This window comes from Bolinopsis microptera, chromosome 6 (assembly GCF_026151205.1).
Source record: "Bolinopsis microptera isolate Bmic1 chromosome 6, MBARI_Bmic_1.0, whole genome shotgun sequence".
In the NCBI taxonomy this organism is placed as follows: domain Eukaryota; kingdom Metazoa; phylum Ctenophora; class Tentaculata; order Lobata; family Bolinopsidae; genus Bolinopsis; species Bolinopsis microptera.
In genome coordinates, this window is record NC_087077.1 from 1,445,746 (window position 1) to 1,457,757 (window position 12,012).

At 39.5% G+C, this 12,012-nt stretch overlaps 3 protein-coding genes across 3 annotated transcripts; all 3 read left to right on the top strand.

Moving 5' to 3' along the window:
- The first annotated feature begins 956 nt into the window (after positions 1-956).
- On the top strand, positions 957-5,956 carry LOC134816468 (trafficking protein particle complex subunit 3-like). The gene is made up of 4 exons (XM_063825322.1): positions 957-1,078; positions 2,942-3,089; positions 3,237-3,354; positions 5,253-5,956. Exons 1-4 carry the CDS (start codon positions 965-967, stop codon positions 5,416-5,418), a joined length of 546 nt encoding a protein of 181 aa, XP_063681392.1. The 5' UTR covers positions 957-964; the 3' UTR covers positions 5,419-5,956.
- A 141-nt stretch (positions 5,957-6,097) lies between these two features.
- LOC134816873 (glia maturation factor gamma-like) lies at positions 6,098-6,520 on the top strand. Its single transcript, XM_063825874.1, has one exon. The coding sequence runs from the start codon at positions 6,098-6,100 to the stop codon at positions 6,518-6,520; it is 423 nt and encodes a 140-aa protein (XP_063681944.1).
- A 3,695-nt stretch (positions 6,521-10,215) lies between these two features.
- On the top strand, positions 10,216-11,986 carry LOC134817298 (uncharacterized). Its single transcript, XM_063826433.1, has 4 exons — positions 10,216-10,427; positions 10,568-10,637; positions 11,164-11,313; positions 11,500-11,986. The coding sequence occupies exons 1-4, from the start codon at positions 10,216-10,218 to the stop codon at positions 11,698-11,700; spliced, it is 633 nt and encodes a 210-aa protein (XP_063682503.1). The 3' UTR covers positions 11,701-11,986.
- Positions 11,987-12,012: the final 26 nt, after the last annotated feature.

Genomic DNA, 12,012 nt, shown 5'->3' on the forward strand with positions numbered 1-12,012 from the left:
ATTATCTTAATTTGATAGTATATTTTTAAACCAAACTGCATGAGTACAAAACCATTTTTTTTGTAAGAATAGATACGTTATTATTCATTTGAAAAAGAAAGCATGGAATCTTTCCAGCTGTCATGATCTGTGCATGTCGACAGTTTCAGGAGTATTATCATGAATCATTTCCAATGCAAATAAAACCAAATTGTTTTGTCTTTTGACGAAGAAGCTATATAATATGATAATTGTTAGATTTCATTGTGAAATTGGATTGATTTTTATTTTTCATTACAGTTTAACACACTGTTGTTTCATTAAATCAAAAATGCAGATAATACAGCAGTACCATTAACTCAGACAGTAAAAATGTGTAGCTTTAAATATCAAATTCAAATGTTGTCTCAACGTCTGAAGTGTGTTCTGAAGTAACTTTGTTCTCGTCGCTTCCTTGTGACTTAGACCCATTAGTTTCCTCAAGCTCAGCATGATTAATAATTCTCTCAATTTCCTTCTCCACGCCTCCAAACTTCTTTCTATATTGGTGTACAGCTCGTTCAATATCACCAAAGTTACCGCCCATCATGGAGGTATCAACAGCAAAATGTTTTCCGTTCCGCAGCTGAGTGCCCAGGTCGGCCCAAGTTGACGAGAATGCAGTAAAAACTAGCATAAACTGTAGTAACAAACTTAACATGATTTAAAAAACTGGCGAGGCAACAGTCTCTGACTAAAATAAAGTAATATTATTATAATTCATACGGTTCAAACTAAGCTACAAAGTCAAAGGGAGTGGTTATATTTCGTTTTTATATAAAGCAAGTTAGATAAACTTTGTCATTCAAACAGGTCCCACCTTTTGTAAGTCAACACAATATAATTCCTGATAAATAATAAGGCCCGATAGTATAATATAATATTCTGTTACTCTAAATAATTATGTTAAACTGTGTTATTAACCTAAACCCTTACACTTACTAGAATGTCACGAGGTCGAGGTAACTTGGACCCTAAAAGGGTGTCCTCTGAGCTGTTCACCCTAACGTACGGGTGCATGGTAGCTCAGCTACTCAAAGACTTTGATAGTCCAGACGAGGTAATCTACTTCATTACTTGTTCCTCCAGGGGGGGGGGGGGGGGGTACAGGAACTTCATTACTTGTTCCTCCAGGGGGGGGGGGGGTACAGGAACTTCATTACTTGTTCCTACAGGGGGGGGGGGTACAGGAACTTCATTACTTGTTCCTACAGGGGGGCCGGGGGGAGGGGGGCGGGGTACAGGAACTTCATTACTTGTTCCTACAGGGGGGAGGGGGGTACAGTAACTTCATTACTTGTTCCTACAGGGGGGGGGGGGGGGGGTACAGGAACTTCATTACTTGTTCCTACAGGGGGGGGGGTACAGGAACTTCATTACTTGTTCCTACAGGGGGGGGGGGGGGGTACAGTAACTTCATTACTTGTTCCTACAGGGGGGGGGGGGGTACAGGAACTTCATTACTTGTTCCTACAGGGGGGGGGTACAGGAACTTCATTACTTGTTCCTACAGGGGGGGGGGTACAGGAACTTCATTACTTGTTCCTACAGGGGGGGGGGGGGTACAGTAACTTCATTACTTGTTCCTACAGGGGGGGGGGGGGTACAGGAACTTCATTACTTGTTCCTCCAGGGGGGGGGGGGTACAGGAACTTCATTACTTGTTCCTACAGGGGGGGGGGGTACAGGAACTTCATTACTTGTTCCTACAGGGGGGCCGGGGGGAGGGGGGCGGGGTACAGGAACTTCATTACTTGTTCCTACAGGGGGGAGGGGGGTACAGTAACTTCATTACTTGTTCCTACAGGGGGGGGGGGGGGGTACAGGAACTTCATTACTTGTTCCTACAGGGGGGGGGGGGGGGTACAGTAACTTCATTACTTGTTCCTACAGGGGGGGGGGGGGTACAGGAACTTCATTACTTGTTCCTACAGGGGGGGGGTACAGGAACTTCATTACTTGTTCCTACAGGGGGGGGGTACAGGAACTTCATTACTTGTTCCTCCAGGGGGGGCCGGGGGGAGGGGGGCGGGGTACAGGAACTTCATTACTTGTTCCTACAGGGGGGCCGGGGGGAGGGGGGCGGGGTACAGGAACTTCATTACTTGTTCCTACAGGGGGGCCGGGGGGAGGGGGGCGGGGTACAGGAACTTCATTACTTGTTCCTACAGGGGGGAGGGGGGCGGGGTACAGGAACTTCATTACTTGTTCCTCCAGGGGGGGGGGGGGGGGTACAGGAACTTCATTACTTGTTCCTACAGGGGGGGGGGTACAGGAACTTCATTACTTGTTCCTACAGGGGGGGGGGGGGGTACAGTAACTTCATTACTTGTTCCTACAGGGGGGGGGGGGGGGGGGTACAGGAACTTCATTACTTGTTCCTACAGGGGGGGGGTACAGGAACTTCATTACTTGTTCCTACAGGGGGGCCGGGGGGGGGGGGGCGGGGTACAGGAACTTCATTACTTGTTCCTACAGGGGGGGCCGGGGGGAGGGGGGCGGGGTACAGGAACTTCATTACTTGTTCCTACAGGGGGGCCGGGGGGAGGGGGGCGGGGTACAGGAACTTCATTACTTGTTCCTACAGGGGGGCCGGGGGGAGGGGGGCGGGGTACAGGAACTTCATTACTTGTTCCTACAGGGGGGAGGGGGGCGGGGTACAGGAACTTCATTACTTGTTCCTACAGGGGGGAGGGGGGCCGGGGGGGGGGGGGGGGGGTACAGGAACTTCATTACTTGTTCCTACAGGGGGGCGGGGTACAGGAACCGCTCAATTTAGCAATGTTTAAATCAGCTCCTTATAACAGCCGTTATTTTGTAGTATCATCCTAACGTTTAATCCTCACTCTAATCTGATATCCAAATTGTAACATTTAAAACATAATGAAACTGAAACAACAAATAAAACCCTGATCTACCCCAGGTAAACAAGCAGCTAGACAAGATGGGGTACAATATCGGAGTGAGGATGATAGAGGACTTCCTAGCTCACACTCCCGGAACCAAGAGATGTACCCAGTTTGAGGAGGTTGCTGATGTCATCTGCAAACAGGGCTTCAGGATGTTCCTCGGTCAGATTTTAGGATTATTGCTAAGTTTTCTCCAAATTGGTTTATTAGCTTGATCAAATCTTTTGATGTGAATGGAATGTTGTTTCCTTTGATAACAGTGACTTTTCTCTTCCCTTAAATATTAACAAAACCTCCCTCTACGAACAGGCATAGTACCTGAAGTGAGGAACTGGAATGCAGCCAAAGACGAGTTCACCCTCTTACTAACAGAGAACCCTCTAGCTGAGTTCGTTGAATTGCCTCCCCATTGTACTGATAGTTTGTGGTATGTATTTAATATTTATATATTATTATCTGGTTTGCTATATTCTTTGATGTTTTTTGATAGGATTGGCAAGGATTCGTTTTGTATGCTTCGGTTTAGCATAAAGTAGTGGTAGAATGTATTTATTATTTTCGTTATGTTCCATGCAAGTCGTAGTTTCAAGTGGATTTTTTTGTTTGTTTTGAAACCCCACGGTGGAGGTTGGCGTGTGCCGCAATTTATTGATCAATGGTTATTACATAAATGAAATTATAGAAGTCACACTAAAATATAATAATGTAAAATAAATATATTAAAATAAATGCCCTACTAAAAGTACTATATAACTAACGGTCTGCAAAACTGGTTGAAGTCGCAATTTGTAAACATGCTAATTACTATTTAATAATAATAGATAAAAAGTTTTGCGCGGCAGATGTAAATTCGGCATTGCATAATGGCAGTGAAATTAAAATGATATGTTGTTGATAAAAGATCATAGTCATTTGTCGCGAGTGATCTTTCTTTACGCGTTGTCGCTTACTAACTCGGTGCTGTAGTCTATTTGCGAGCGCCCTTCTCTTTGAGACTTTCTTAGCCCAGGTATACTATAAAGTAAGAAATTTGGCCAATTTTCATCGTCTCCTGAGCTTTGCAGCTTGAGGAGTTCGCGCTTAGCTGAATTTTTAAAGATTTCAATTGAAAAGGTAGAACTTGGAATAGTTATATCCTTACTTTGCTTTGTAATAGAGAGCATGGGTCCTTTGAAGAAAAGAGTATTTCTAAATGTTGGGCCGTTGTAAGTTGTGAACCAAGAAAGGTTATGTTCGTATGTGGAATTATAGGTGGGAATATCGTGAGGGAAAAGTTCTTTGATGGATTTAGGGAGAAGGCTTGGCATGTTCCTTACTTTGTGTAGTAGAATAAGAGCGTTTTTTACAATGACGCTATGGACTGTTAGGATATTATGCAATCTAAACGCACTTTTTGTGTGCTCCGGGGGATTGCCGTCTTTATATCTATAATTTACATATCCTGACATAACAGCTCTAATTCCCTGCTTTTGCTTGGTGAACAGAGATTCAATGTGACATTTTGAGGCAAATCCCCACACTAAAGAACAGAAATTTAGATGGGATTGGATAAGGCTTTGGAAAATGTTTAGGCGGGCTTTGATAGGTAGAAGGTGCTTTAGCTTATACATAACTCCGAGGTAGCGACCCATCTTTATTCTAACGGCCGTAATGTGTTTTTGCCAAGTGAGCTTTTCGTCTAGGATCACTCCTAAAAATCTTGCAAAAACCAGACAACTATCACCCCTTGATTCTTGAAGCTAAATATACCTCCTATCTCCCAGGTACAGTAACATAATCTGCGGAGTAATACTTGAAGCTAAATAAACCCTATATAATATCTCCCAGGTACAGTAACATAATCTGCGGAGTAATACTTGAAGCTAAATAAACCCTATATAATATCTCCCAGGTACAGTAACATAATCTGCGGAGTAATACGAGGAGCTCTGAAGCTTAATATACCCTATATCTCCCAGGTACAGTAACATAATCTGTGGAGTGATACGAGGAGCTCTGAAGCTTAATATACCCTATATCTCCCAGGTACAGTAACATAATCTGCGGAGTAATACCCTATATCCCCCAGGTACAGTAACATAATCTGCGGAGTGATACGAGGAGCTAATATACCCCCTATCTCCCAGGTACAGTAACATAATCTGCGGAGTGAAACTAAATATACCCTATATCTCCCAGGTACAGTAACATAATCTGCGGAGTGATACTAAATATACCCTATATCTCCCAGGTACAGTAACATAATCTGCGGAGTGAAGCTAAATATACCCCCTATCTCCCAGGTACAGTAACATAATCTGCGGAGTAATACCCTATATCTCCCAGGTACAGTAACATAATCTGTGGAGTGATACGAGGAGCTCTGGAGATGATCCAAATGGAGGTAAAGTGCTGGTTTATTGGAGACACACTCAGGGGTACTGAATCAACAGAAATACGGGTCAAGTTCGTCAAGATTCTGGAAGATTCCTTACCTGCTGGAGAAGATTAGAGATTGGAAGTTAGGATGAAATACAAACTGTGGATGAGAAGCTTTCTTATTTCTGATGAAGCTATGAAAGAGGGGTGTGGTTGACTTACATTCGGCGTGGTTTGGAAACATGATAATTGCTGCACGACCTGATTTTAATTTTGGGCTGGACCCAAATTCAGAGCTTGAGTTTTATGGATCAATGGGGAGAGTCGGAGACATTACTAGAATGATAGGAAAATAATATTAGCATCTTAAATCTTAATGCATTCTTTAGAATTAACCTGCTTAGAGACTAGAAATGCTAAATGTCGAGTATGGATTTCTCGGCTAATTTTTTTACTGCGCATCTCTGCACCTCTAATGCTAAAGTAAAACTAACTGGAGATATATATTTGAGTTGTAAATTTTGTCGTTAATATCAAATGTTGTTGCAAATTTATGTTCTTCTTTTGTCAAGTTTATGATATCATGATGTATCTTGACCTCTTAAATTCAAATAATGGTTTATTTTATTCCAACTATTTCATTGTATTGAAAATTCTTATTCCTAAAATTCGTATATTGTATAATTCCTGTAATTATGATTAGAACACTTGAATATATATTATATTATATAATATAAGAAAACGATTTTTTCCAGATATTTGACAATATTTCTCAATCTTTAAACCCATCATATCTCCAGTTTCTAGCAACAATGACTTCATCCCAAGTATGTCAACTCTCTCCCGAACTCGCTGGGGTTGCCCGCAAATTCCGTTTCCGCAAAGCCAAAAACATCGGCGCCATCACCATGAAAGCCAGCGCTAAAACCCTGACCGTAGAACTAGAAGAAACCTACGAGGACACCACAATAGAGGACATAGCAGACGACCTGCCCACCGCAGAGCCCCGCTACCTCCTCATCAGCTACGTGCTGAACCACCCCGACGGCAGGGTCTCCTACCCTCAGTGCTTTGTATTCTACACTCCCCCCTCCGCAAAACCGGAAATGAGAATGCTGTATTCCTCTTCTAAACCAGGGGTTGAGGGGAAGATAGATGCTACTAAGAGTTATGAGCTGAGATGTAGTGAGGACCTGACTGCTGAGTGGTTGGAGGAGGAGCTGTCTAGGGTTTAAATGGACTGGTTTGCAGCGATTGCTGATAGGGTGGGGGGCCGGGGGGGGGGGGGGGTTTGGAGCTGGTAGGGGGGCCGGGGGGGGGGCAGTTTGGAGCTGGTAGGGGGGAAATAGGCTGATGTAGAACTGATATCATTCCTAATGTACGGTAACTTGGTTCTAAATCATGACAGGTTGGTTCAAATATTAGATATAAGTAACATTACGCGTGCAGGTAGACATTAATATGGTTTAAGAAGAGATTATGTGTTACTGGTCTGCTAGCTCTTTATCTAGCCCCAAATGTGCTTGTTGTTACTTATAATTAATATTATTATGTTGTATTTGTACATTGGCATGAGCTGACATTATATAATTACTGTTAAGTTAGTTATTATTAAGTTTTCAACATTGGAAAATAGACATGGAGTACGTTTTATTGGGCTAATTTTATAGGTATTAATTTCTGGTGCGTATTGAACATTTTGTTGTATATTTTTAGTGTGACGTTGAATTTATGCGACATTATGTCGAGAAGTGTGTATATTTTATAGCATACTGTAATTATGAAATTAAGCCGGAATCGACTTTCTTAAATTTTTTAGGCAAGCGCCATTATTTGGAAAATAAGCTTTCAGGTCGATCTGGGGACCCAACAGCCAACTTTCATATCTAGGATCCCTAACGTTTTCTTATAATTAGTTTTACATAAAATTAATGTTTTGGTGGTGTAAATTGTTAATTATAACGTGTGCTATTGATATTGATTTCTTTTAATAATTTTTGCACAATAATGTATGGCTGTATGTTGAATTTAGTATACTTTTGTAAGTTGAAATGTTTGTTCAATTCATATGCACATCATAGTTCATTCTGCTAAAAAGAGTTTTATTCCTGCCTACCATAGTTGATAATTCAATCAATTGAATGTTAAACAGTTAAATTGTAGTCCCCGAAATTAATGATTGCATTCATAAGGCTATGAAATATGAATACCATGACTTGGTTAATATTTGAAATTATGACTTTATATGAAATAATCAGCATCTTTATTCAGGATTCATGTTATGACAGTACCAGCTGAGAGACGCGAGTCTTTTAAAAAATGGCAGGTAGAGGTTTTGAATAATCTTCAATCCCTACCTTCAACTGAGCCCCCAGACAGCTGCATTATAGTGGGCACTGAACGTATTCCTGTCCACAAAACAGCCCTACAACTTAACAGTTCCCTTTTAACTTCTGGAGATGTTGCTTACAACAAACAGTCTGATTTAATTGAGATTGAAGTTGTACCGGAATTCTCGGAATACTTTCATTTACTTTCTGAGATAGTGGACAGTTTTTATACTGGCAAGCTTGATGTTGTTGAGGAAAACATGCAAATTGTTTACAAGTTTGCCAAATGTTATTCTATTCAGTGGATAATGGACTATGTCAGACCAAGTTTTGTAGATTACATAAAGAAAGGTGAAGGCTGCGAGAGATTTGTGGAGATTCTGAAGTTTGCTCAGTCCATTTGGTGCACTGATTTATCTGATACATGTTGTGAGCTTCTTGATTCTGAGCTGCTTGATAGAATTTCAGAGCCTGATATGATCTCACAATTCGATTTCTTTGCAATAAAATCGATCACATCATCAGATAAGCTGACAATTCCAGAAAAATGTGTGTTCGATTTAGTTGTAAATTGGTTGGAATCGAAGCCCAGTCGATGTCACAATTTTGGTTCCATTATGGAGAGTATTCAATATCACTTAATTGAAAGTGATTATTTATCGGATGCAGTATTTGATTTTGTTTTGGAACAACCAAATCTCCCTGATTCTTCGAGGAAAGCTGTTCTTAAGAAGGTAAGGGATTCAATGAAACAGGTTCCAGAACGAAATACCCGTTTTACGAGTAGATCAGGGACTAGCATTTCTGTATTCAGAACCTTTTCTTCTGACAATGATGAATGTTTACGTAAAGTAGCTCTGTGGATGAGAGGAGAGAGGAAAGATGGAGACAAAGGAATTGAAATCTCTGATGATGACGTGAAATCAATTATCAGTGATAAGTTCAAATTCATGGTGGACGATGATCGAGAGACTTTTATCAACTATTTTTGCACGAACAAATATTCTATGACAAAGTTTATAATTGATAGGTTTCTTCCGGTTTACGATGTTTACCCCAGCCTTAAATTATTATGGCTAGTCTTGGAGCACTGTACTGAAACAAACTACCAAGTATTGTACGATATTCCTTGGCATTTGGTATCTTTTCAAACGATATCAGCAATTGTAACGAATTGTGCAATACTGGAGCATCTTTTAGAATTCGATTGTAAACGTGAATACAAAAAGATGAATAGGTACAGTAATCATAGTATCTATTCTGAAAGGTTTGAAGGATGTGGACAGGTTGAAATAATTATGCTTTGGGCGTTAGCTAATCCCCTTCAGAAGGACAAAATCAAGCAGCTCATAGACACATTATGTTTTCAGAAGATTCCCTTGGTTTATAAAGAAAATATTCTGCTACCAAGTGTCATAACAATTTTTCCTGATATAACCGACCTAACGTGTTCTCATGATCATTCAGACCAATGTATTGGATATGTAAGTAAAAAGGATGATGTATTGGACATGAAAGTAGAAAGGATGCCCGGCAAAATATACCTTCTAAAAAAGTTCAATGGTAAATTTAATGGCGATATCGAGAAATCTTTCTACGAACTTACCTTCTCTCCTGGAAATGAGTCTTCATGTATATCATTGCAATCACACGATGAAATGAAGGGATATAGTACTAGTTATAGTTCTTTGCCTAGTAAAATTCATAGCTTTATTATTTTTGATGCTTCTAAACCTCATCTTCCCAAATATCCTCTATTTGTTAGGAATTCTTGTCTAAACGCCGTTGGAGATGTTATTAAATGTTCTAAAAACTTTCGCTTCATGTTTTACAAGCGTACTGAATGCTGAGGGTAAACACATTTTTAAAAGCTTTTAAGGAAAATAGCTCTGTGGATAAGAGGAGGAAGAAAATATGGAGAAATAACGAATGAAAAATCTAAAGAAATCTCCAAAGAATCAGTGATAAGTTCAAATTCATGGTGGATAATGATCGAAAAATGGTAATCAACTACCAGGTATTGTACTATATTCCTTGGCATTTGGTATCTTTTCAAAAGATATCAGCGATAGTAAAAAATTCTACAATCCTGGAGCACCTTTCAGAGTTCGATTGTAAACGTGAATTTAAAAAAATGTGAACAACGCAAACGCAGTATCTATTCTGAAATATTTATTTGAATAAATATTTATTTAAATCATTTATATCAGAAAAAGTTTGATGAGGAAGCTTCCTCAAGTTAGCTGTATCAGTTTTAAATGTTGATTTGGAAAAAAAGTTTGATGAAGAAGTTAGCTGTATCAGTTTTAAATGTTGATTTGAAGATTCATTATCTTCTGATTTTTAGTTTTAGTTTTAGTTTATTAGCACATCTGAGGTTTAATTCTTAGTGTATTTTGTATTGCCATTGTTGTACTGTTTGGTTATAGGAACAATTTGTAATCATTATTTTGTAATTTTCTTCATTTAATTGTGTAAAACTTAAATCATAATTGAATCATTGAAAATACTATGTATTTAAAGCATTAGTTTAGTTTCCCCTATAATAATCACAACCAAACGATAACAATAACCATTAAATTAAACCTTGCACTAGAACAATGTTAAAACCCCGGCTGTTCTGTAAACACAGAATATCCCTCACCAACCTACGATATAAATCCTCCGACAGCAGACACACCTCTGTACCCAAAACTATTCCCATACACAAATCTCGGATAAGGAGCGTTCCTGGTGATTTCCAGGTTATCGAGGGTGAGAAGGGCTTGTTTCATATGGAAATACCGTTCGGTAACTGGAGGGCTGCATCTTTGTAAGTTACATCACATAATTTAAATGTATTTTAATGGTGATTCTAATGATGAGAATGAATTTTGCATCAGATTTTACCATTTGTTGCATGATTGGTGTTTATAACGATGAATTCCTTAAAACAGATTTGATTATTTTCAGTGTGAGTTACTTTCCTACGGTTCCTTATGTCCCAGAAGGTTTCAATGATAAGCGGACCATCAAATCTGAGGTTAGAATCTAGATAACTGATAACTGCTTGCATTCAAAAGTCATTTTACTTCCTTTTTAATCCACGCTGAACTTTAATCTCACGTCATAAAGTTAAAATTGCTTTTAAATTTTAGAATTACTCACGAGTTTGACCTGTTGCTCAGTGTATATTGCATGTGACCGCTGTACACAATATATTGTCCTCCATCCTTGGCCCTTAAGTTTCATGTTTCAAGTCGTTTGTGACAGTGGGGCAAATCTCTTGACGTGAACACATGGTCTCTTGTACTGTTATGTAGGCGGCGGAGAAAGTTTTAGTAGGTTCGCTGCGCACAATTACGCGCAGAAATGGCCAAAATTCTCGCGCGCATCATGTCATTTAAATTTCGGTGTCCGACCGGCTGTCTAGTCAGTACTCATGAAGTTGCGTTTAATTATCTCAGATCTGAGATCAGCAGTTAGTTCAAGCACCACCTCCGATTTCTCTTGTGCACCAGATTTCGGAGGATCACCACTCTTTACTAATGTCGGATCACTTTTCTCAGATAACGGGAGAATCATATCACATTGGAACCACTGATTATGCGGTAACCAGAATAGCAGAATGCGGTGGATTGGACGCTTACCTTTTGAAAACTCCAGAGGATGAGATTGATTCACAATTCGGAGTTGAGCTGAAGCGGCTCATCCTCACGGTAAACAGTTCATTCGAGACGTCGATAAAATAATACAGTACTCTGTATGATGTAGCGCTATCAAATCAGTCTTTATTCTGATTATAATATGCAAAACAAATTATCATCTCAATAAGTGACAATAACATTATTACTAGGTTTAGTCATACTGATATGAATTTGGGAATAAGCCTTCAATTTCCGCAGATAATAGAGTCAGAAGAATTACTGGAATCTCCCATCACTACAGACGAATGTTTAAGACAATCTCTCAAGTTGGAAGCAATGCTAGGATTCAAACTGTCAACTACCGACAGTATGATTAGTGACGTTTTGCATGAGAAGGATATTGATGATGATGATAATCTTATAGGGAACATTTTTGATCAGTTAGACGATGAGATATGAGCAGTTACTGTATATTTAGAGCACTAATTGAGCTAGTTTTGAATACCGGGCCGAGATGAAATAAAAATTAATGCAAACGTAAACTCAAAACTGTATGATTACACTAAATTAGACACAGAAAATAGTTACTTGAATACTTACAGCAATTTGTGACCCTTGAACCTTAGTATTTGTAGAGGACCAATGACATTTGCATGTTGTTATCAAGCAGATATGTGCAATTATGATGAAACTAATTTATTACTAACTTATGTTTTCATACTTTACGAATTTACCGGTTTATCATAATTTTGTACATTCTTCGCGTTGATA